The sequence below is a fragment of the Arabidopsis lyrata genome, assembly GCF_000004255.2.
Source record: "Arabidopsis lyrata subsp. lyrata unplaced genomic scaffold ARALYscaffold_3, whole genome shotgun sequence".
In the NCBI taxonomy this organism is placed as follows: domain Eukaryota; kingdom Viridiplantae; phylum Streptophyta; class Magnoliopsida; order Brassicales; family Brassicaceae; genus Arabidopsis; species Arabidopsis lyrata.
In genome coordinates, this window is record NW_003302553.1 from 11,735,673 (window position 1) to 11,757,177 (window position 21,505).

The 21,505-nt window shown below is 33.0% G+C and overlaps 3 protein-coding genes and 1 long non-coding RNA gene across 4 annotated transcripts; all 4 read right to left on the reverse strand.

Annotated features, from left to right (window-relative positions):
• Positions 1-76: 76 nt before the first annotated feature.
• On the reverse strand, positions 77-2,413 carry LOC9321710 (probable esterase KAI2). The gene is made up of 2 exons (XM_002885598.2): positions 1,713-2,413; positions 77-738 (listed from the first exon to the last, which is right to left on the reverse strand). The coding sequence occupies exons 1-2, from the start codon at positions 2,099-2,101 to the stop codon at positions 306-308; spliced, it is 822 nt and encodes a 273-aa protein (XP_002885644.1). The 5' UTR covers positions 2,102-2,413; the 3' UTR covers positions 77-305.
• A 5,371-nt stretch (positions 2,414-7,784) lies between these two features.
• Positions 7,785-8,143, reverse strand: LOC110229834. Its single transcript, XR_002333201.1, has 2 exons — positions 8,096-8,143; positions 7,785-7,999 (listed from the first exon to the last, which is right to left on the reverse strand). It is a non-coding gene; the product is annotated as an uncharacterized LOC110229834 (long non-coding RNA).
• Positions 8,144-9,583: 1,440 nt separating this feature from the next.
• LOC9321711 (fe-S cluster assembly factor HCF101, chloroplastic) lies at positions 9,584-13,219 on the reverse strand. Its single transcript, XM_002885599.2, has 14 exons — positions 12,829-13,219; positions 12,577-12,725; positions 12,438-12,488; positions 12,131-12,286; positions 11,709-11,852; positions 11,489-11,631; positions 11,342-11,411; positions 11,172-11,267; positions 10,941-11,030; positions 10,770-10,823; positions 10,452-10,575; positions 10,154-10,278; positions 9,923-10,045; positions 9,584-9,822 (listed from the first exon to the last, which is right to left on the reverse strand). Exons 1-14 carry the CDS (start codon positions 13,022-13,024, stop codon positions 9,748-9,750), a joined length of 1,596 nt encoding a protein of 531 aa, XP_002885645.1. The 5' UTR covers positions 13,025-13,219; the 3' UTR covers positions 9,584-9,747.
• A 5,642-nt stretch (positions 13,220-18,861) lies between these two features.
• Positions 18,862-21,258, reverse strand: LOC9321712 (VIN3-like protein 1). Its single transcript, XM_021030836.1, has 3 exons — positions 20,620-21,258; positions 20,224-20,516; positions 18,862-20,145 (listed from the first exon to the last, which is right to left on the reverse strand). The coding sequence occupies exons 1-3, from the start codon at positions 21,045-21,047 to the stop codon at positions 19,055-19,057; spliced, it is 1,812 nt and encodes a 603-aa protein (XP_020886495.1). The 5' UTR covers positions 21,048-21,258; the 3' UTR covers positions 18,862-19,054.
• Positions 21,259-21,505: the final 247 nt, after the last annotated feature.

Here is a 21,505-nt window from a genome sequence, read left to right on the forward strand (position 1 = left end):
TATAACCTTTTTTCATTATATATTCAACAATAAAAAAATAAAATAAAAAATTACCGCAAGAAGTAAAGATTTTCAGTTTGATAAAAAGAAGCTCAAAACATAATCACTTTCACTCCATCTTTAAAAATAAAACATAAACTAATAATGGAAATTACTTTGTAATACACATTCACATTACACAAACATATAGTATATGAATACTACTAAGTACTAATAAAAGACGCACTTAATTTTATTAGTTATACGATATTATAGACAAGAAAAAAAAAATCGATCAATCGACGCAAATCTCTTATATATAAGCCTTAAAACTCGAGGAGGCGTCTCATGACGCCAAGCAGCTCCAAATGTGATGTCATCTGTGGAAAATGCCCGGTCGCGTCTTCGATGATCTCCACCGTCGATTTCCCTTTAATCTTCTCATGCATGAAGTAAGCGACGGAGACAGGCACTACGACGTCGTTTCCTGGTTGTATGACATGGCAAGGCACTGACACTTGTCCCAAAAGCTCTCTCTCGTCGCTACCAAACACTATCTTAGCTAAGGCAAGAGCCGTCTCGGGCTTCATCTTTTTAAGGGACTTCTCGAACCTTTGGACCGAGAGAGAGTCTCTAGGGTCGACCACGACGGAGGAGAATTCAACCGCCCAAGCCTCGTAGTTGGAGCCAATGTTGGAGATGATAGTGTCGATGTCTTTTGACTCAAACCCTCCTTTGTAATCCTCACTGTTTATATACCTATTTGCATTTTAATCTAATAACGTTACTAATTTGATCATCTAAGTATCATTTTCTTTTTACATTATAAGTACGTTGCATTAGACATATATAGTCAAATATTATCAATTGTTGCATTAAATTATGGCCGACTTTCTCACCTATAACTATAATAAATATCTAAAGTAAGCAGTCAAAATATGATACTTCAAACAGTTAACTCCCATTCAATAAATTTCTATATCTAGGAAAATGTAGTATTTTTAGTGGTCCACGTGATATATTAAGATGGGTTTAAGTTTTAGTACTTTCAACCTAAAAATATTGACAATAAATATACTGATTCATGATATTTATATTATAGCAGATTTTATATAATTTTCGATGTGAGATCTCTATGAGATGACATACTAAAACACATTACATGACATATTGATATGCATATGTAGCATGCTTACATATATGTATTTATGTATATATGCGTAGACTGCAGGAAAGTAGGATAAGATGTGATCATATCCCATATTCATCCAACAAGCTAGAAGCTGATCATGTCCACATGTTCAACACTTGGCAACAAGTTACACTTCATTACATATACTGTAGATATCATCCACATAAAAACTATTAAATATTGGCTAATACTATTGTATATTATCGTAAAGGATGAGTTTTTTTTGTCTTTTTTCATGAAGCACATATTCACGAAGGAATCTTGTACGATTGATCAGACTGTATATCCTTATATATTTTGATTGCATGTGCTTAGATTTCTCTTTCGAACGTAAATTTAAATTCTAAATCATCGTTCTTCATGTTTATTTACAGATATATTATCATATTTACCTCTTGTATAAATAGATTCAATATAGACCTAAATGATATTCTATCCACAGAACTAGATTACACACACACACACATATATATCTTTGATTTTTACTTGTAATTTTGTTAAGGGGAAGTGTTAATTATTAGTAAATTAAGAGTGAGCGTACCTTGGAGAAGCAGCAATAAGGAGAAGATTTGTAAACAAGTCAGGCCTTTTAATAGAAGCAGCACAACCGATCATCCCCGACATGGAATGGCCTACGAACACGACAGGGCCAAACTTCAACTCCTCCATAAGAGCAATGAGATCGTCAGAGAAGGCGACCAAAGAGTTATACTTTGAAGGGTCATAAAGAGTTTGGTCTTTAATGGCTCCAGAGAAAAGCCAGTCAAAGACCAAAACTTTGAAGGATTGGGACAAGACCGGTATTATCTTGTCCCACACTGACTGATCGCCTCCGAAACCGTGTGCCAGGACCATTGATCGCTCGCCTGAACCGATGATTTTGGCGTTCATAGCGGATGCAAGGCCGGATATCTTCTGATTAACCACCATGCTTAAGTAGAAGAGTTTTCTTAGATGGGACAACTTTGATAAGTTGTGTGTGTATATATATAGGAGAAGAGAGATGGATTAGGTTTATGGTTCTTAATTGACATCCAACCACCGATTTTATTAGGCTCGCATTTTGGTACATCCAAACATTTATGGCCTTTTCAACAATGGCTGTATTTGTATTCATTGTCCATCTACATTGCATCTTAGAGGATAAAACAATACCCATCTATGTGAAAACGAATCTCTACTTTTTGGTATTAAAAAAGTATAGTTATCTGGACTCGAAGTAAAGTAGTTTTGTTTGTACGTGTAAATGTATTAACTAAATTGACGTAGACATCAACATGATTTCGATACACTAGCATAACCATAAATCTTAATCATGTTCTAGTCAATGAAAATAAATCACAACGGCGAATTCTAATAAATTAATTAACATCTATCTTTGCTACTCCTAGGAGTCATCTAAGGAACGTATAAAATGACCTTTTGTCTTACAATAATAACAATAACGCAAAATTATAATTCTATTTTACATCATTTTCATTTCTCTCCCTTAGATTTTTTACATAAGACATATCGAAAAAAATATAAACTACAACTATACTATACAAATGACAAATGTTCAGAATAATGGATATGAAAGAAAACGATATTAACTGTAATTAAATGTTTTTTTAGTTTATAAAACACATATTAGTAGTATACAGTACACCAATGACTCTTTAGATATATTTGGTTTTTCAAAAGTAGCTCTGCATGGAGTCAATCTCGCCACCTACCGGGGATATTGGTATTTAAAAGATGTATTACAACGGAGATAAACAAAAGTTGTACTTCTTTGACTACTCCTAAAATAAAATTTTCTAGCTACATGCAAATACTTGGTAAATTTTATTTATTCTCATTTTATTAATCCGGATTATGAGTTAGAATAACAATAGGTGTATAACAATTATCAAAAAATAAATAAAAGAAATAGGTGTATAAAAACTGAAATCCATGTTCGTTAAATTTTTGTGATGGAGAGGAAAAGCCTAGAAACGGAATAAAACAACTAAACGTGAGAGGACTTGGACTTAACAGACTTATTGAAATGACTGAAGACCATTTGAGTAAGATTTACACTGTCTCTCTTTTGATACAAAAAGAGTCTTCATGTTTTTATTATTTATATATATTTTACGTTTATATGTTATATTGGTTTTTTTTTTTAACATAGTATACTAATTAATAGTTTATCAAATAGGTTTTCAAAAAATCAGAAAAGAATAGTCAAAACACACAAACCAATAATTGTAAGTAAACCAATTAATAAAATATGTTTTCTATAAAAATAAAAATATAATTGTAAGTAAATATTTTAATTCGACGTATACGTAAAGAATAAATTTTTTTTTTAAGAATAAATATTTACGATTGACAGAATCAGATTGCGAGGCACTAACCATTTGCATTTTCGATGGAATGATGGATGAACAACGAAATATATATATATATTACTCCCTCCGTTTCAATTTAGTTGTCGTTTTAGGATTTAAATTTTGTTTCATAATAGTTGTCGTTTTAGGTTTTCAATGCAAATGTTTGGTGAAAATTCCAGTTTTATCCCTACTGTTTTAATGTTTTGGCCAATGAATTTTTTTATAAAATATATTAATAAAGGATAAAACAGAAATTTAATGCTTTTCTTAATTTGTGTGCAAAAACCTTAAACGACAACTAAAACGAAATGGAGGGAATAATGTTTAAGATATTATCTGCTAAGCTCCCTCAAAATTCTTGACTCAGATGACTATCTCTCTTTTTTTGGCTGATTTTCAGTTATTGTTTTGAATGCTTAATTAATCTCTTTTGATCGTCCTGGTTTTATAGCTAGCATCTAATTAAATGACACCTAATCCACATGCAAATACCATGACTTACATAACAAATTATTGCACTCTATCCAACTTTTCATCATTCAGCAATAAGAAAAGATACCCGACAGAAAAACAAACAATGAACAATCGTCCAAACTCTAGTCTAGTGATAGCCAAATAAAAAGCTCTAGCCACTAAAATATCGAAACCAAAACGTGTAAGGTCCCCAATATTTTCACTTAAAACTTGAAAGTACTCAAATTTATGTGAGGTTTAAATTGGTTCAAAGGTTAAACCAGAGATAATTGAGTGAAAAAAAAAAAAAAAAAAAAAAGACAAGAAGCACACAACCGCACATGAGGAATCTGAAGGACCAGACCCCAAAAGTTTGGTTTTGTCCATACCTTTTCATTTTCTTCTTCCAAATTTGGACCAATTATTATTCTACATTAAATTCAGAAATAGGATTGAAATTTAAATTTTCCAATATTTTGATAATTACTGATTTAGAGTAAATGTGTAATTAGTTCGAATAGAATTGCTTTTAGGTGTTGTGTTTGCATGTATAGATTTCTTCTTCGTGTTTTTTTTTTATTCCTTCACCAAAGTCGAATCACTCTATTTTTCGTCCATTTTCTTGGGATGAAAAAACCACTAACGTATAAAGAAAGTGGTCTATTTCACCAAAAGAATCGTATTTGTGTAGAGTGATCTATATAGCTAAAAAAATAAATTGTGTAGCTAAATATCTTAGACGTGCCCAAGCATCCGTGGTCAGTGGCAGAGAAAGCTTTAAAAAAGGGTGAAACTCCAAAACCTGAATTCGATTCTCCCTGTAAATAAAAATATATTTGTTTGGGAAGTCTGTCAGTTGGGCTTTGGTCCAATTGGTTTATCTGATAGCCAGAAATGCAGACGGCCTGACTACTCCCTGGCACTTAGTCGGAAGGCATTCCAAACTCGAGATAGGTAGAGTGGTAGTCCGTAAGGACCTAACCGTTAACACGGTGGACCAGTCCATTATGTAGCACCTCGGTGCGTTCCTACCGGAGCCGACCAAATAGCCGATAGGGTTTATCAAAAAAATAATAAATAAATAAATAAATATCTTAGACGTACGTCCATAAGGATTTATTTGAAGATAATAACTTAGACGAGAGGCAAAGCGATTATCCGCAAGAACAGTATAGCATACTTATTTGACTTTTCGACCAAATCAAAAAGAATACTTATTTGACCAAATAATTTCGTTTTTGAATAATTACAAAAAGGCAAAAAGCTTGGTTTCGTCGTGTAGTGATCAATCATCAATGTATAATGACAAAAAAAGAAGAAACTAGAAAAAAGTGTACGACCAACTTTTCCTCCTTACCTTCTCCACTCACATCTTTTTTTCTGCTTTACCCAAATTAGTCCATTTGATTGTAAACTTTTAGAGAGTTAACTTTTGGAAATCCTAGTTACAATTAGGTTGCATTTCATACACCACAATTTCTATTTAATGAAATGTAAAACTTATTGGAACAAAAACCTTTGTTACGTTTATATATATATTGTTCAAACATTATATGCATCGTTGAATAGAATGTTTATGAATTAAAGAATTGAAACAATTAAACAACATTCTTAAAAAACCACCAACTCTAGTTTTTAGTCTCTTGAACCAAAACCAGATTCGGACACCATCTTCATACACAACAAGTTACCTCAATGTTTATACATAAACGTTACACTTATATAGTATAATCGTTTTTAGGGAGACTCACAAAAATGCCCCTTTTTCAATACCCCTTTTCAAAAATGCCTCCTTTGGATGTCCATTTTTAAAAATACCCCTTTTATGTACAAAATGACTAAATTACCCTTCTTTTAATAAAAGATATCGTAAATATATAAGGAAATATAACAAAATTAGGTCCACAAAATACAAAATATTTTTTGGCGGGAAAAGTGATCCCCCAATTTTTCCCGCCAAAACACTTGTAAAAATTTGTAAAACCTTTAAAATACCTTGTAAAATTTTCCCGTAAAATTTTTTCCCGCCAAAAAATTTTCCCGCCAAAAAATTTTTTTTGCGGGAAAAGTGATTCCGCAAATTTTTTGGCGTTAAATTTTTGGCGGGAAAAATTTACAAGGTATTTTAAAGAGTTTTTACAGGGTATTTATAAGGTTTTACAATGTATTTTAAAAGGTTTTACAACGTATTTATAAAGTATTTATAAGATATTATAAGATTTTACAAACTATTTTATAAGGTTTTACAAGTTATAAGGTTTTACAAGTTTTTTACAAGGTTTTACAAGTTATAAATACCTTATAAAACCTTATAAGTACCTTGTAAAACCTTTTAAAATACATTGTAAAACCTTACAAAACACTTGTAAATACTCCGTAAAACCTTTAAAATACCTTGTAAATTTTTCCCGCCAAAAAAATTTCGGCAAAAAAATTGCGGAATCACTTTTCCCGCAAAAAAAAATTTTTGGCGGGAAAAATTTTTACGGGAAAATTTTACAAGGTATTTTAAAGGTTTTTACAAGTGTTTTGGCGGGAAAATTGCAGGATCACTTTTCCCGCCAAAAAATATTTTGTATTTTGTGGACCTAATTTTGTTTCAAATAAGGGTAAAATGGTCATTAAAAATTAAAAGAGGGCAAACTTAAAAATGGACTCTCAAAAGGGGCATTTTTGAAAAGGGGTATTGAAAAAGGGGCATTTTTAACAATTTATCTCGTTTTTATCATTTACGTGATTTTAACTTTTAACTCTTTTTTTATATCTTTTAATTGTCAAACTGATTCATAAAATTGATTCATATATCTTAAGTTGTCCTAAAATATAAGCTCGTTTCACAAATCATAAGGTCTCAAAAAACTTGCGATAAGTAATTGTTACAATCATTAGAATAAAAAGAAAAAGAGAGAAAATGAAAATAAAATAATAAATGAGGAAAATGAGAGTTGAAGAGTAGAGACTAGAGAGTACAAATTGCCTTTTGCCTTTAAAAGCCGGTTCCTACTCTCCTTGTCCGCGACATAAATGTCGTTAGCATTATCAACGATCATATCTATCCATACACACGTGTTTTGTGCCATAATCATCAATTCATCATATAATTCTTATTCCAATCTCTAGATTTGTTGGGAAAATTAGAAATAAATGATGTTTTAATGGATAAATGTCCATATATACTTTTATATAAAAAGTTTGGTGAAATAGGTTTTTAAAAATCAAAACCCAAATTTACCCTCATATTTTCGAAAATATAATTAACAAAATTTTTTAAAAAATATTTCCTATTTTATTTACATAATTCAGATACCCTCATTCTTTCGCCAGATTGACCTGTCTTCACTAATTTGGGTATAACTCTTGAATGCACCGTTAGATTTCCTTTAAACCACTTGGAAAATCAAGCTAACATCTTCATCTAGCTTGTGTCAAAAATTCAGAAAGATCTAACGGTGTGAAGTATTCCATCTGAGACCAAACGTATGACACTTCTAAACGAAACTACATCTCCAAAAGTGTGTTTATAACCCAAAACAGCTCGTTTTCCTCCAAAGCAACCTAAAATCTGTAAAGACTCGATAAAAGACAAAAATACTCTAAAAACACACTTTGACTCTATAAAACATATGATGTAGGAAAGAAAACAAAGACTCAAAACCGAAAAAAACACAACATATCAACTTCCCTCATCGATAAACAATAAACTAAATGAAAATTCCTCTTGGTAGGTTGAGACTTGAGACTATGGTTCTTACGTTTCTTTTTAAATTATGTTAAATTGGTCTTGGAACTTATACTGTATATACTTAATTTAGTGATAAGTCAATCCGAAACTCAAAGCAAAACCACGAACATAAGAGTAGTAGGGATTCCAATTATGAGAACAAAAATTCAAACATAGAGTACTAGGAAATTCAAATCTGAAATAAAAAATGCGAAAATAATCATGAAATGAGAAAGAAGTTCAAAATCCATATAGTGGTAACTAGAAACGTTCAATGAGAGCAGTTGCAACATAATCCTGAAAAAGATAAAGAAAACAATTATCAAAACAAAATATAAAAGTAGGGAATCTATACTTAAGTTTTAAACTAGTAGTCAGATCACGATCACAAACCTTATATTGCTACATCACATGTTACTCGATTATGACCTTCTTTACCACAACGTGGTTGGGAATCCTCATTAGACCGACAGTATAAACATATTATACTTTCTTCTCAACTGCCACACATGTGCTAATCCAATTCAGGAACACCTATTGGATTAATAGTTTCTTCATATAATGATCTCCAAGTGGCAGTTGTATACACATCATCAACATATGGGTATATACCAAATGACAAAATGTGGCACAGAACGGGGAAAAACAACGACAAATCTACCAAATTAGTCTAACATTTCAACGTGGACTTAAAAGGAAGAAGTGAAAGAAGAAGACTTTGACGATTAGGGCTAAAAAAAGATTTCACCCTCTAGATTTTCGTTTTTATTTTTTTTTTCATCTGAAAATATTAGAATACGTATTCTAACTATCCTCAGATCGTATTCTAAACAATAAAAACGTAATATTTAATAAATATTCAGTTTCCTTTTTGAAAGATTCACTTTCTATATTTAGGAATTCTAAAACTTTTCAGAAATTGAAATCTATATAATATTAGAAAACGGATTCTAAAATAACTATACGTTTTCTAACGTTTTTAGAACATGTTATAAATCGTAGAATAGATTTTCTGACTAAAATTAGAACATGAAGAAAAGCGTAGAATACATGTTCTAAGAATTTTTGGAAATTGTATTCCGGTCTTCTGAATTTGTTAGAACATGTATCTAATCTAAAAGTCGTAGAACATGTACAAAAATTTAGAATACAAACTCTGATTTTCGTAAACCATGTACAAAAGTTTAGAATATAAATTCTGATATTCGTAGAACGCTAGAAAACATATTCTAATAATTTTAGACGAAACTTTATCCATAAAAAAATCAACTTTTTTCAACTAAATCATCAATTTTTTTTTTTCAAATCATCTATAATCTTGTATATCTACATGTTTTTTTGGTAAAATCATTCAAAAAATGCTTAAAATAGAGAGTAGGGGTATTTTACTCTAAAGTGACATTCTAAAAAAAAAAAATGTATATGGTCAAACTTTTTTTTAGAGCTCATTTATTTCTAATTTTCTCTTCTTTTATAAAGTCTTTTGTTTTTCAGATTCATTGGACAACCTTTAAAAAAAATTAAAAAAAAAATTAAATATAAGGTTGACAAAAGAAAATAATTTTATTGCCATTCTTTTTTGCATGGTATTTCGGTTTACTATGCAACAATAAAACCGGTTTAATGTGTTATTTGGTGAAACAAACGTTTTTTTTTTTTTTTCACTACATGGTCCACTCTCAACTGTTTGAAAGAGATCAAAAGTTATCATCATTGATAACGAAAATGATATCCAACTTCTTTTATACGTCCCACATCCACACAAATGCCTTGGTGAAAGGGTTATCGCGTTTGCGATTAGAACAAACCTAAACGTTACTTTCAATCGCAATTCGCAATGATGTTATGGTTAGCTAATAGAGTTATAGACAAATCAAGATCTAGTCCAAAACCTGTGGGTATAACTGTAGTTTATAGAAGGTAAAATAAAAGCTTACAATAACCATTTTTTCATCATTGTAAGATTCATAACAATGCTCTCAATATGAATATACAAATTTCATCTTCGAGAGAGATCGTAAAGGGAAAAAATATCGTTCGGAGTATCAGACTTCGACCGGAGACAATGGAGGAACATCTACTAGCCGTTCAATTTCTTCCAACTGGTCATATGGAGCAATCTACACAAGAACCAAACCCAAGACTCATACACATCTTTTGGTAATCTTTGTTTTTTTTTAAAAGTTTTGATTATGATTTCTAAAGTTGTATTATTTATACCTGGCTAAACCCGTCGGGCCAGGTTATCGAGACAGCGTAGTTTCCCATTGGTCGTATGTCCTCAGGTTCGATATCTTCTGCTACATCCCCATATAGAACTTTTTGCTCTCCAGTCCATTCATCCTGTTTAACAAAGATCCAAACACTGACACATTAAATTCTGGTTTTAAGTAGTTGAAAAAAGAAGCTTTAGGATGAAGCGGATTCTCGAGTTGAATGTCTTTCATATACCACGCTTTGTGCAGATCGATCATTTCTTCTGACGGTTGCAGGGTGCAGTAAGAACTCTTCGTCTGAGTTTGGTACCTTCACTCTAATTGCCTTGAGATATTTGTCGTATGTCACAGCCGTCGATACTGTTATAATAAACATACAATGCACATAAAAGAGAGAGAGAGAGTCTTTAACTTAAATCATGTATTAAAACTATAAAGAGAAAGAAAGATTTTTCTTAGTCTTAACATAGTTCTTGCATAATAACTTTATATTAGGAGGGTTCAATGTGAATTAATGGTTTTCTTTTTGTTACCTTGCTGACGTATCTTGGCGCATTGTTGCACTACACATACACCAAGATCCTGGAAGGTTCTGGCAACGTCACTTAGAGGGTCCGACACCACTTCAGGAGTTCCGCTATCCCCCGAAGCAGATAACTAACAATCAAAAGGAGTGTTAAAGAAAACTGTTCAGAAGTTAGAACAATAAGTCCAGTAGTATTACTGTTCAATCACCTGATAACAAAACTACCAGCAAAAGAATGAGATGAACATTCCAGGGACATCAAAATGGCTTTTTCATTAACTAAACTATGCTGTTTCATAGAAATGTATATCATTTATATAGTTACCGTCGGTCTAATGGGGAGGTCAAAGAGGTGAGGTATGCCGAATTGCTTGACAACCTGCAGCCAGAGATGTATTGTCAGAAGTTACCTAAATGTGCTTAATGTACATTTCGCTGTTGAAATTATCGTTTTTGATTCTTCAAGTAAAACTAAGAGATGGTATAAGTCAGCTACCTCAGAACCTGAACCTTTCCCAAAAGGGTAATAACGTTTCCCATCAGCGTCAAAGTGGCACATATTCTCCACAACAGCAACACAAGGCACCTACTCCGTAAAAGCAAACAGGAAATAAATCTCGGAAGTTCATATCTGTTTGTTACAAAGTAGAGAAGAAAAGCAAGTTCACAAGCTCCATATAAAAGAAAAAGAAGATTTTCTGATGAAAGTCTGGAACAGGGATAAAACCTTCAGTTTTGAGAACATTCGTACACCTTTCGCAACATCAATAAACGCCAACTTTTGTGGGGTGGTGACAATTACCGCTGCTGTCAATGGCGCAACCTGATACCAAGAATATTAGCCATAGCATCTAGCAAAAGCAATTAATATTCATTATATAATTTTCAAAACTGAACCTGGCATAAGGTCAGTTGAATGTCGCCAGTTCCAGGAGGCATGTCGATAACAAGATAATCCAGCTCTCCCCTGGATCAAATTACCCTTAAAGATCATGAAATTTTCTGGAAAAGCATGAAGTCATGATTTTAATGAAATGAACAAACCATTCAGTTGTTGTAAGGAGTTGGTTTATAACACCAGACACCATAGGACCTCTCATTATAGCACGTCCTTGTCCTGCAAATCCAAATGAGACTAGCTTGACCCCCATGTATTCTGTTGGAATGATGGTCTTCTTCTCCGGGTTCTATTGAACATATTCAAAACTCGAAAAATTTAGTCCTTTGAATTACTGCTATCACAAGGTGAGTCAGAGAATATTACCATTTCCAATATACAGCTCTCAGGATTAACCATGGTTGGTAGACTTGGACCATAGACATCAGCATCAAAGATACCAACTCTAGCACCCATACCAGCTAATGTATAAGCAAGATTTACAGCTACTGTTGATTTTCCAACACCACCCTGAAATGTTTATCTAACAACAGCGTGTCATGAACTAAAAGGATGGTAGAAATAAAGACCAGATACTGTTTCGTTTCTATCTTCCCTGGTTCGTGAAAAAACAGCTATGTTATAGAAAACTATATCTATTGATTGGCTTCCAAAAAACTTGAACAAAGAATACAGTACAGGACATCTTATTCATATCACTTCACCATGACTACTTTGAGAACAACCTCAGTTCAAAAAGAAATATCAAGAGCTACAAAGAAAAGAAATTCATTGGAAGATATATGTACCTTGCAACTAGAAACAGCGATAATGTTCGAAATTCTTGATAATCCAAAGGGAAGCTGCCCTGCAAATATGGGCTTGGCTGGTTGTGCTGACATTGTCACATTGACCTTCTTCACCCAAGGAAGCGCCGCAACAACCTCATTTGCCTTGTTCTCAAACTACAAAATTATTGTATTCTCTCACATTAATAATCCATCAAACAAACATAACTAGGATTCACTAAAAAAAAACTGATTCATTGCTCATATAACTAAGGATATGATATGAGCTCCAAAATCCTTAGTTATATGTTTGGTTTATGTCATTTACCATGTCCTTGACAGGACATGCCGGTGTTGTCAGCTCCAACCGGAACGAAACCTACATTAATAGAAGACCAAACATGCTTCAGACTTGAACAAACAATCTAAAACAGAACAATTTGGTGAAGAAGAAAGTATAATATTACCTCACCCAAAGCTTCATCAATCCCCAAATCTTTCACAAAACCACAAGAAACAATATCTGTCCCAAAATCAGGATCAATAATCTGAGACAAGGCCTTCAACACATCTTTTTCTGATGTTTTGTCAACACTCTCACCAATACTACTACTAGCTGTCCAAAATGCATAAGTTAAAATGTCAGAACTACACAATCAGAAGAAATAACACCAACCCTCAAAAGCTGATAAATAGGGAAAAGGAACAAACTTTATAACCTTGAGCTGAAGCAGCTTTAGCTATAGAGAGTTTCTGAGAGACCCGTTTGAGGATTCTTGTCCTGGAGATAGAGATAATGGAAGATTGAGATTGGAGAAACTTGTGAGAAAGAAGCAATCTTTTTGTAGAATTGCTTCTTTGAGTCTGAAACTCGAAACAAGCATGCCTCAACGACTGAGGATGGAGAAGCGGCATTGCTTGCTACAAGAGAGAGTGGCAAAGAAACTAGCGGTCTGTGATAATTTGATCGCTAACTCTTTTAAAGATAAAACTTTTTCGAAGCGTTTTTTTTTATTTGTTATAATACGACATCGTTTTGGGTATAATACAAAATATCAGAAAATCTGATGTGTTTACGTTTGGAATTAGTCTTTATATTTTTTTTGTTTATTTTAGTATTAGTAACGATTTCAAACTTGATTACTAAGAGTCTAAATGGTAACATAAAAAAAAACATTCAGCTGGATTCAGCCCGATTCAGCAATTCCGCAGTCACCATTTGCATAAAACTAAATTCAGCTGAATTCAGCTAGATTCAACAGTTTTTTTTAATACCAACAGATATGTAGATACAGTCATTTCTGGTAAAAATTTGGATAATAACGTGTACACACATCGAATTGATATATTTTGGATTATCAAAAATTACACATCAAATTTATATTTTAAAATAAATCAGATTATACAGATGCGATATATGAATAATTCAAATACATTAAACCACTAATAAAATAGGCAAGAAGCGAATTCATGTTCGGATAACTATAGATGATTTTGGATAATTTTATTAATTTTTAGATAATTTAAAATAATTTTAAAAATTTCATAAAAACAACTCACACCTATGCTAAAATATTATTTAAAATAGATTTTTTTTAATAATTTTCTTAATTTTCCAGGTCATATTATTGATTAAACTACTAGATAACAATTAAAAAAAAAACACAGTTATATAATCTTATTATATTATCATGTTAATTTTTTAAATTAATCTTCCAATAATGCTTTGACAAAGCTTCTTTCATTAATTATTTACATATTTTTAAGGGAAATTGTTAAAAATACTCCTTTTGGTGTGCCCCTTTTCAAAAATGTCCTTTTTAGATGTCCATTTTCAAAAATGCCCCTTTTTAAATCTGAAATTTTTATAAAGTTTTATTAGGTTTATAAGGTACTTATGGATTGTAACTACTACTTGAAGACACGATCCAAGTATTTATAAGGTTTTATAAGGTGTTTTAAAAGGTTTTACAAGTTATTCTAAAGGATTTTTAAGGTTTTTCAAAGGTTTTACAAGATATTTTAAAGGTTTTTTAAAGGTATTTAAAATGCATTTATAAGGTATTTATAAAGTATTTATAAGATTTTAGATACATAGAAATGTAGTTTGTGTATGTTTTAATAATATTACATACATATTTGGGTAAATCTTATATTTTTAAGAGCATTTTTTATAAGGTTTTAAAAAAGGGGTATTTTTGAAAAATGACATTGAAAAAGTGGCATTTTTGCAAAAGCACCTATTTTTAATAGTTCAAAAATTATTTATATTTGTAATAAGTTTAGATAATTTAGTATTTATTTATTAGTATAACAATTAATTAGACCATTTGATGATTTTATTTATTTTATTTAGATATCTTCTTTGTACTCTATTAATATTCATAATTATTTGATGATATTTTTTCAGTTAAAGTCTTAATTATTTTGACAGATGGTACCAAAAATCACAAAATAATTCAGCTAGATTCAGCAGTTACCATTTAGAAATGTAAAAATTCAGCCAGATTCAGCTGAAAATCACTAAAAATTCAGCCAGATTCAGCTGAAAATCACTAAAAATTCAGCCAGATTCAGCAATTCAGCTGAATTCAGCCAGATTTCTCGGTTACCATTTAGACCCTAAATAATAATTCTGTTATATATATGCAGCCTGAAGTAGTCGGGATTATATGAAAGGAGTAACCTCGATACGATTATAAGAACGCATAAATGTAATTAGTTATCCTTCCGCATTTACACTACGCTCTTATAATCATACTAGTGTTAAGCCCGTACGAAGTACGGGTCAAACGACCATTAACTTATTCATAATAGCACGATGATGTTTTGAATAATTTTTCTAAAACAATCATAATCTTGACGCTCTTGTTTGTGAAGGTTGAAATCAAAGACTTCATGTATTGAGCAATTGTAGTATTCATTAGTAAATATTAAAAACTTTTAATGTCAAATGTGTAATAGTAAGGTAAACAATTTTACAATAAGAGTTAGGTATTAAAGATTAATACATCTGAATGCAATATCATAACCAAAGATCTAAGTCTATGGGAGAAATGGAATAAAAACTGTTCAGATTTATTCATAAAAACAAACTTTGGAGGATTAGACATGCCTTTTAACTCTAGAATTTGCTACAGTATGCAAAAATGATTTATTAATGAGAGCTATACACATAAAACATTATTGGAAAACCTGGAAAGAAAAGAGTTCAAAGGAATTGATAACAGAATATCGCCACAAACAATCTACTTTAAATTTAAAGCTAAGACTTTCTCTGATTTTATACTTGAATGCTGAGACTTTTTGTTGATTTCATTGTCACTCTCTTTCTTCTCTGCAAAATTTTGGCCACAACAAACAAAAAGCATCAGAAAATAGATATCTAATTTAGTTCGTCAACTAAGTGGTTCTATATTAAAAACATAACAAATTAAAGTTTTCTGTCATGCATTTTGACAAACAGTTGATAGACAAAACTAATGCCCACGTTATCTGGATCATAATTTAGGTTCCTCCATAGTGAAGAATCATACTTTTTTGCCAACAGTTTCATTTCCTTCGTTTTCTTTCAATTCAATCTCGCCTCATTCGTTTTCTCCGTGGATCTAGATGATTGAATTTTTGGCTTTTGATGGGAAGAGGAAGCAAATAGAGGTTTTGATTTTTTTGTGAAGTGAGACTTATATTAGTCACAGGAAGAAGAGATCGTGGAGCAGTTGAAGAAACGATTGATTCATCTTTTTTTATTTATTGATTTTTTCTTTTTTCTTCTCAAATAATTAGGTTTACCGTTTACCTTTAGAAAAGTGAAAGACTAAAATTTGAGACTTAAGCCACTTGTCAATTAGAGAGGGTTAGTTTTTTTAGAATTGACTTATGATTTATTATATAAGGATATAGATTATTCATCACATAATGTCTCAACTATGTCATGCCACATACATAAAACAAAACTATTGTTCAGTTATTGAGCTTGAAACCGAATTAATAAAGAGAAAAAAAAAAATATGATGCATAACCCCAAATGTGACATTGGATCCTCTCATATTTATTTATATACAAATAACGCTATTATTCTACATAAGATGTGACATGTTAATGTAAAATAAATGTTATTACAGTTTGGGAAAAACAAAATGTAGTTTAGAGGATGTTGTTTTACCATAATAATTTTTTGAAAACCGTGGATTCAGATTTTGAAAAACTCAACTTCTGAATATTTACATTATGTTACACCAAGACTGACTCTCGATTTTTCTGGACATAAAACAATTTGATTAGTGAAGAAAGCGGAAAATGATTGAAAATAAACTCTTAACCAAATTTACTTCAGTTGCTGAAACAAAAACCCTGAAAGCTCCCTCTCTATGCCTACTGAAAGATATATATAGTTGCTTTCTATCTTAAAATTTTGTAATTACTTAAGATAAAAGAAATTTAGGATAAAAATAAGAATGTTGTATTATTATTGGGGTATCTCTAGATTCTATTATATATACATTTATTTATTCTTAGATAAAAACTCTTACGCGTCTTTGATCATAAATAAATGAAAAATCACACACATTTTTGACCAGAGATAAATGAAAAATCACACACGTTTGTATTAAAAGCCTGAGAAGTCATCCACATAACACACCCAGCCCCCTCTTGGAATGCTGGACCAGACTACACCCCCGGACGTGACTATGCCCTGTTGTTGGTTTCCCGACAAACTCTTGGTCTCTTCTCTTATACTCCCTCTGTTTCACAAAGAGTGTCATTTTAGAGTTTTGCACACAGATTAAGAAAACATTTAATTTTCTGTTTTTTCTAAACTAAAACATCATTAACTATATACCTAAACATAATCTGCCCAATAGTAAAACAATATGCAGAATACTAATAGTCATAAAACATAAAAAATCATTAAATTTTGCATTGAAAACCTAAAACAACACTCTTTGTGAAACAAAAATAAAACTTTAAAACGACACTCTTTATGAAACGGAGGGAGTATTTGTTCCTCAATAAGTTTGTCCCAGCTTTACAAAACTTTCTCTAAACACTTGTAATTACTTCACCTTTTTTGTTGCTATATCAATTTAACATTTCAACAAAAAAAAAAAAAAAACAAAAAAAAAATCACACACGTTTTGACCATAAATAAATGAAAAATTACAAGCATCAAACATGCTCACCAGCCACGACAAAATGACTTCCTTCTATACTTAAAATCTTCTTAAATCTAAATTACAATAGAAAACCCGAACAAGAGTATTATGATTTCTTTCCCAAAAAAAAGTTAACTTTAATATTTCAAAACAAATCTTATCAAAGTCGAATTTCTACAGGATATGGATTTTAGTGAATAAAATCCCTCAAGTATTGGTAGATCCATTTTAACCCCTCAAGTAAAGAATCTTAACAAAAATATCCCACAACTATATTACTTGTGAAACAACCCTCAAATAAAGGTTCCCTCCAATATATAATACCATCTAAAACTTCCATTTTGTTGCAAAAACCACTGGTGGATAGAGATGATTTTATGTGTGGGAGAGAACACTGAGAGTGAAGATTATTCAGTTAAAACGGGCTATTTGCTTGCTTGCAATGTAAACAATGCTGAGTTTTTGCAACAAGCCAGAATGCAGCCATCTCTCAATAAGTTGAAGTAAATAATTTGGTCTATCCAAACAGCGCCAATTGGTCAGAATATTTCAATGGAGAGCTTTAAGTGGTGTGCTCACAGTGGAATGAAGATTGATGTGAGATGTCAGACTTGTGGTGAAGAGACAGAACCCACCAATCATGTGCTCTTCACTTGCTCCCTGGCAAGACATGTATGGGCCCTCTCGGGGATCCCTACTCCAAGACTTGGTTTTAATATGAGTTCTTTATATGCTAACTTCCAATTCTTGTATGAGATCTTTATTGATAAAAGACTGGATCTAAGGACTAAAAGATGTTTCCCATGGATCTTGTGGCGTCTCTCAAAAAATAGGAACAATGTTTTCTTTGAAGGCTTATGTTTCAGTCCGCATGATACCATGGAGAAAGTTTTGGAGGAAGTGGATGAGTGGTTCTTGTCACAAATGTTTCTAAGAGAGTGGAGGAGGAGAATGGTACTGAAACCAGAACGAATGACAAGAGGTAGGTTCGACCTCCAAAACAGTGAGTTAAGTGTAATATTGCTCTCTCTTGGTCTAACATGAATAAAGTGGGTGGAGGTGCATAGGTGGTTAGAGATGAGAGTGGCAAGGCCATTATTCATAGTAGAATAGTTTTTTGTGGTGTGAACAACAAGAAAGAGGTCATGCTTATGTGTCTGACTTGGGCAATGCAATGGACTCTATTCATAGCCTCAAGATGAATAGGGTCATCTTTGCAGCCGAGGCGCATGATATTTTCGGGGCTATTGCAAGACCTAAAGCATGGCTGTCTTTCACCCAGCAGCTAACATATAATGGAGATTAACCATTTTTTGGATAAACTTTAAATATTGGAAGCTGGAGGTGGAAAGTGCTTACTCAAATAGAAGGAAGCTCTTGTCTCTGCGCAAAGTGTATCGTTCAACCGATATTTTATATTTGGTTTGCTAAAAATAACTGCTTTTGCTTAAAAACAATAACAGAAACGTGATGTAATCAATTGAGTTTGAAAATTGACCAAAACAGGTCATAGTGAGTACACAACAGACGGTTGGTTCACATGACCTCTTTAGTTTTATAGATAATAAACAGAAACATGGAACAGAGGCAAAAGACTTGCCGTCATGAGTCATTTTTTTTACGTCAAATCCTAAATCTAAAACCCAATCCAAATAGATTGCAATGTGGTCAATCCTGTGGTCCAAATTGATTATAAATATCCGAATCCACGTTAGAGAAATCATGGACTATTTTGTTCTAATCATATTATTCGTACTAAGAAAGAATGTTGGTTGAATAAAGAAGCTGATTAGTGTGAGACTATTACTCCATTGTTTGGCCTTTTGGTGGAGACAACATCAGCGAATGCATCGAGAAGCTGGCCAGCAAGGCTACTTGGATCATCCTCTAGAGTCTGCACAAATGTGCTCACAACGGATTGCTCCTGAGCGGTTGACCTCATGCTGAACCATGTCAAGAACCTGACCCTGAATGTTTTGTCAATGTGGCCTTCACGCTCCAGCCACCTGATTACCTTCACACATTTCTCCAGAGTGTCATCAATCGGCGAACTGTCACACTCATGGTTCTCTGAGTCATTACTGTTTGAAATTGCTTTCCTCTTCCTGGTCATGAGGAAATCAAATTCAGTATCATCACCGCTTCCATCTGATATAACCAAGCAGTCATTGTTGTTCTTCCGACTACCGTTAGACACATCATCATCATAGTTATCATGCTCATCACCATCAGCCTCAGCAAGCGAATTTAACGGCACTCCATTGTCTTCACCTCCAGAAGAATCAGGTAGAGGAGTGAACTCCTCATTCAAGTCTGGCACCGAAACTACATTTAGATCAAACTCATGCGGCCGTCGAGATGGCAATTCTTCCTCTGGCGGCTCACAACTTTTCTCAGTATCTACATTGTAAAACGCTTCAAGCAAGCCTTCCTCCTGAGCTTCAGCCAACTGCACATACTTCCCAAGTTGCCCAATTTGGAATCTTGAAGAAATGCTACTTTTCTCCTCTCTATCTGAAGGCTGACCATTACCTACTAAATCAATTATTCTCTTTTCCTTACCATCCACTGGTTTCAATATCTCAACGCTCTTCGTAAAGCACATAGCGTTCGAATGGCCAAATATACCAGCTTCTGTGTAAGAGACAACACGGAATGTGTACTCTGTGCAAGGCTCAAGGTCAGATATCACCATCCTCCTCTCAGTTCTACTGCAATCAACAAATAAATCATCCTCAGGCGTCTCTCCTTTCTTGAAATACCATAACTTGTAACCCTTAACATCATACTCTACAGCACTAGGTAGCTCAATCAGACGAAGAGTCACTTGTTTTGGTGCAATATCTTCGAAATGAAACCTACACGCAGCAGGAACTAAATCTGCAAAACATATACAAGAACTTATTTCATTACTCTCTCTTTCAGATTCATTGCAATAAACATATCTCTAATACTAACCTCTGGCTGCATTGGCTGAAACCTCCTCTGCCTTCTTTATTGCAGAAGTGCAGAGCTCTTGCACATCAGCTGCAACAGGAAGCCGACTAACAATGCCCCTATCAGTTCTAGCCGTAGGTCCATCAAGAGGCCCAACTTCATCTTCCAGCTTAGACTTAGCAGCTCTAACAATCTCATGCAATTCACTAAACCGACTAGTCCCATTGAGCAGTCTATAACTCAAATCTATCCTATAACACAGTACATCACGCCGACGTGCTTCCTTCGCTGCCACAAGCTGCTTCTTCCAACATCTTCATAAACACACACAATAGGTTATACAAAGGCACAACAACATATGCAAATAGATCAGAACTGCGACATCTAACTATGTATCCTCAAAGAAAGAAACTTTACCCAAGAATTTGAGAAACTTTGCCACAAGAGTAACAACAAAAACAACCATCAAGCTTCATCAGATCCCCAAGACCAACAACACCAACTTTGTTTTCACGAAACGCACACTCAATGTGACACGATAAGCTACAGAACTCAACATCATCTGATTTCTCAGGATCACAAACTAACCAAAGACTAGGGTCTTTGTTTTCATCGAAACCATGGCAAACACAACAAGAACATCTCTTGCAAAAGGAATCATCTTTAGGTACATTAGCTCTACAAGATGCATTCTTGCAGATCCATGATGATCTCAAACCTCCACCATCGTCTTCTTGTTGTTTCTTGTTAGATTGTTGTTTCCCATTTGAATCATGCTTCTTGTTTGACTTGTTGTTCGTCTTGCGTGATTGAGAGATCTTCGATTTCGTCGATGATGAATCCATGGCTTGCTCAGGGAAATTTAAAGTCTTTCTTCACAGATGTCTTCGTCGAGAAACCATGATTGTTTCGTTGTTGTTGATTCAGTGTAGAAATTGGGAGGCATGGTTTGGTGATTGAGATACCGGAGGTCGCTGTAGATTTAGGCGTCGCCTGAGAAAAACATTGCCGCGGCGGCTCAAAGTTGGGGGAAAGAGAGAGGAAGGAGATGAAAGTTAGAGATTCTAGGGTACACGTGTCATTTATTTTTTTTCTTTTTAATATGATAATTATCATATTGGGCTTATTTCTCAATAGGGCCTCCATTTTCTAAGTTTCGAAATTTGAGAGACCAAGACCATCTTTATTAATGGGTTCTTAAAAAAATCTTAAGATGATCTTAGGGAGAACGGCCTATTCCCACCTGAACTATGTTGCTTTATCGTTTCCATACACAAAACTTTCATATGTGCTTAAACCCTCA

Bases quoted from the DNA above. Each gene is read 5' to 3' on its own strand.
- LOC9321710 (XM_002885598.2), bottom strand. From the start codon at position 2,101: ATGGTGGTTAATCAGAAGATATCCGGCCTTGCATCCGCTATGAACGCC. The intron at 739-1,712 runs GTACGCTCACTC...AAATGCAAATAG, and splicing joins CTTATTGCTGCTTCTCCAAG to GTATATAAACAGTGAGGATT.
- LOC9321711 (XM_002885599.2), bottom strand. From the start codon at position 13,024: ATGCCGCTTCTCCATCCTCAGTCGTTGAGGCATGCTTGTTTCGAGTTT. The intron at 11,632-11,708 runs GTAATATTCTCT...TATGTTCAATAG, and splicing joins AGAGCTGTATATTGGAAATG to AACCCGGAGAAGAAGACCAT. The intron at 10,279-10,451 runs GTAACAAAAAGA...TTATTATAACAG, and splicing joins CGCCAAGATACGTCAGCAAG to TATCGACGGCTGTGACATAC.
- LOC9321712 (XM_021030836.1), bottom strand. From the start codon at position 21,047: ATGGATTCATCATCGACGAAATCGAAGATCTCTCAATCACGCAAGACG. The intron at 20,517-20,619 runs GTAAAGTTTCTT...GTGTTTATGAAG, and splicing joins AAAGTTTCTCAAATTCTTGG to ATGTTGGAAGAAGCAGCTTG. The intron at 20,146-20,223 runs GTTAGTATTAGA...TATGTTTTGCAG, and splicing joins TTCAGCCAATGCAGCCAGAG to ATTTAGTTCCTGCTGCGTGT.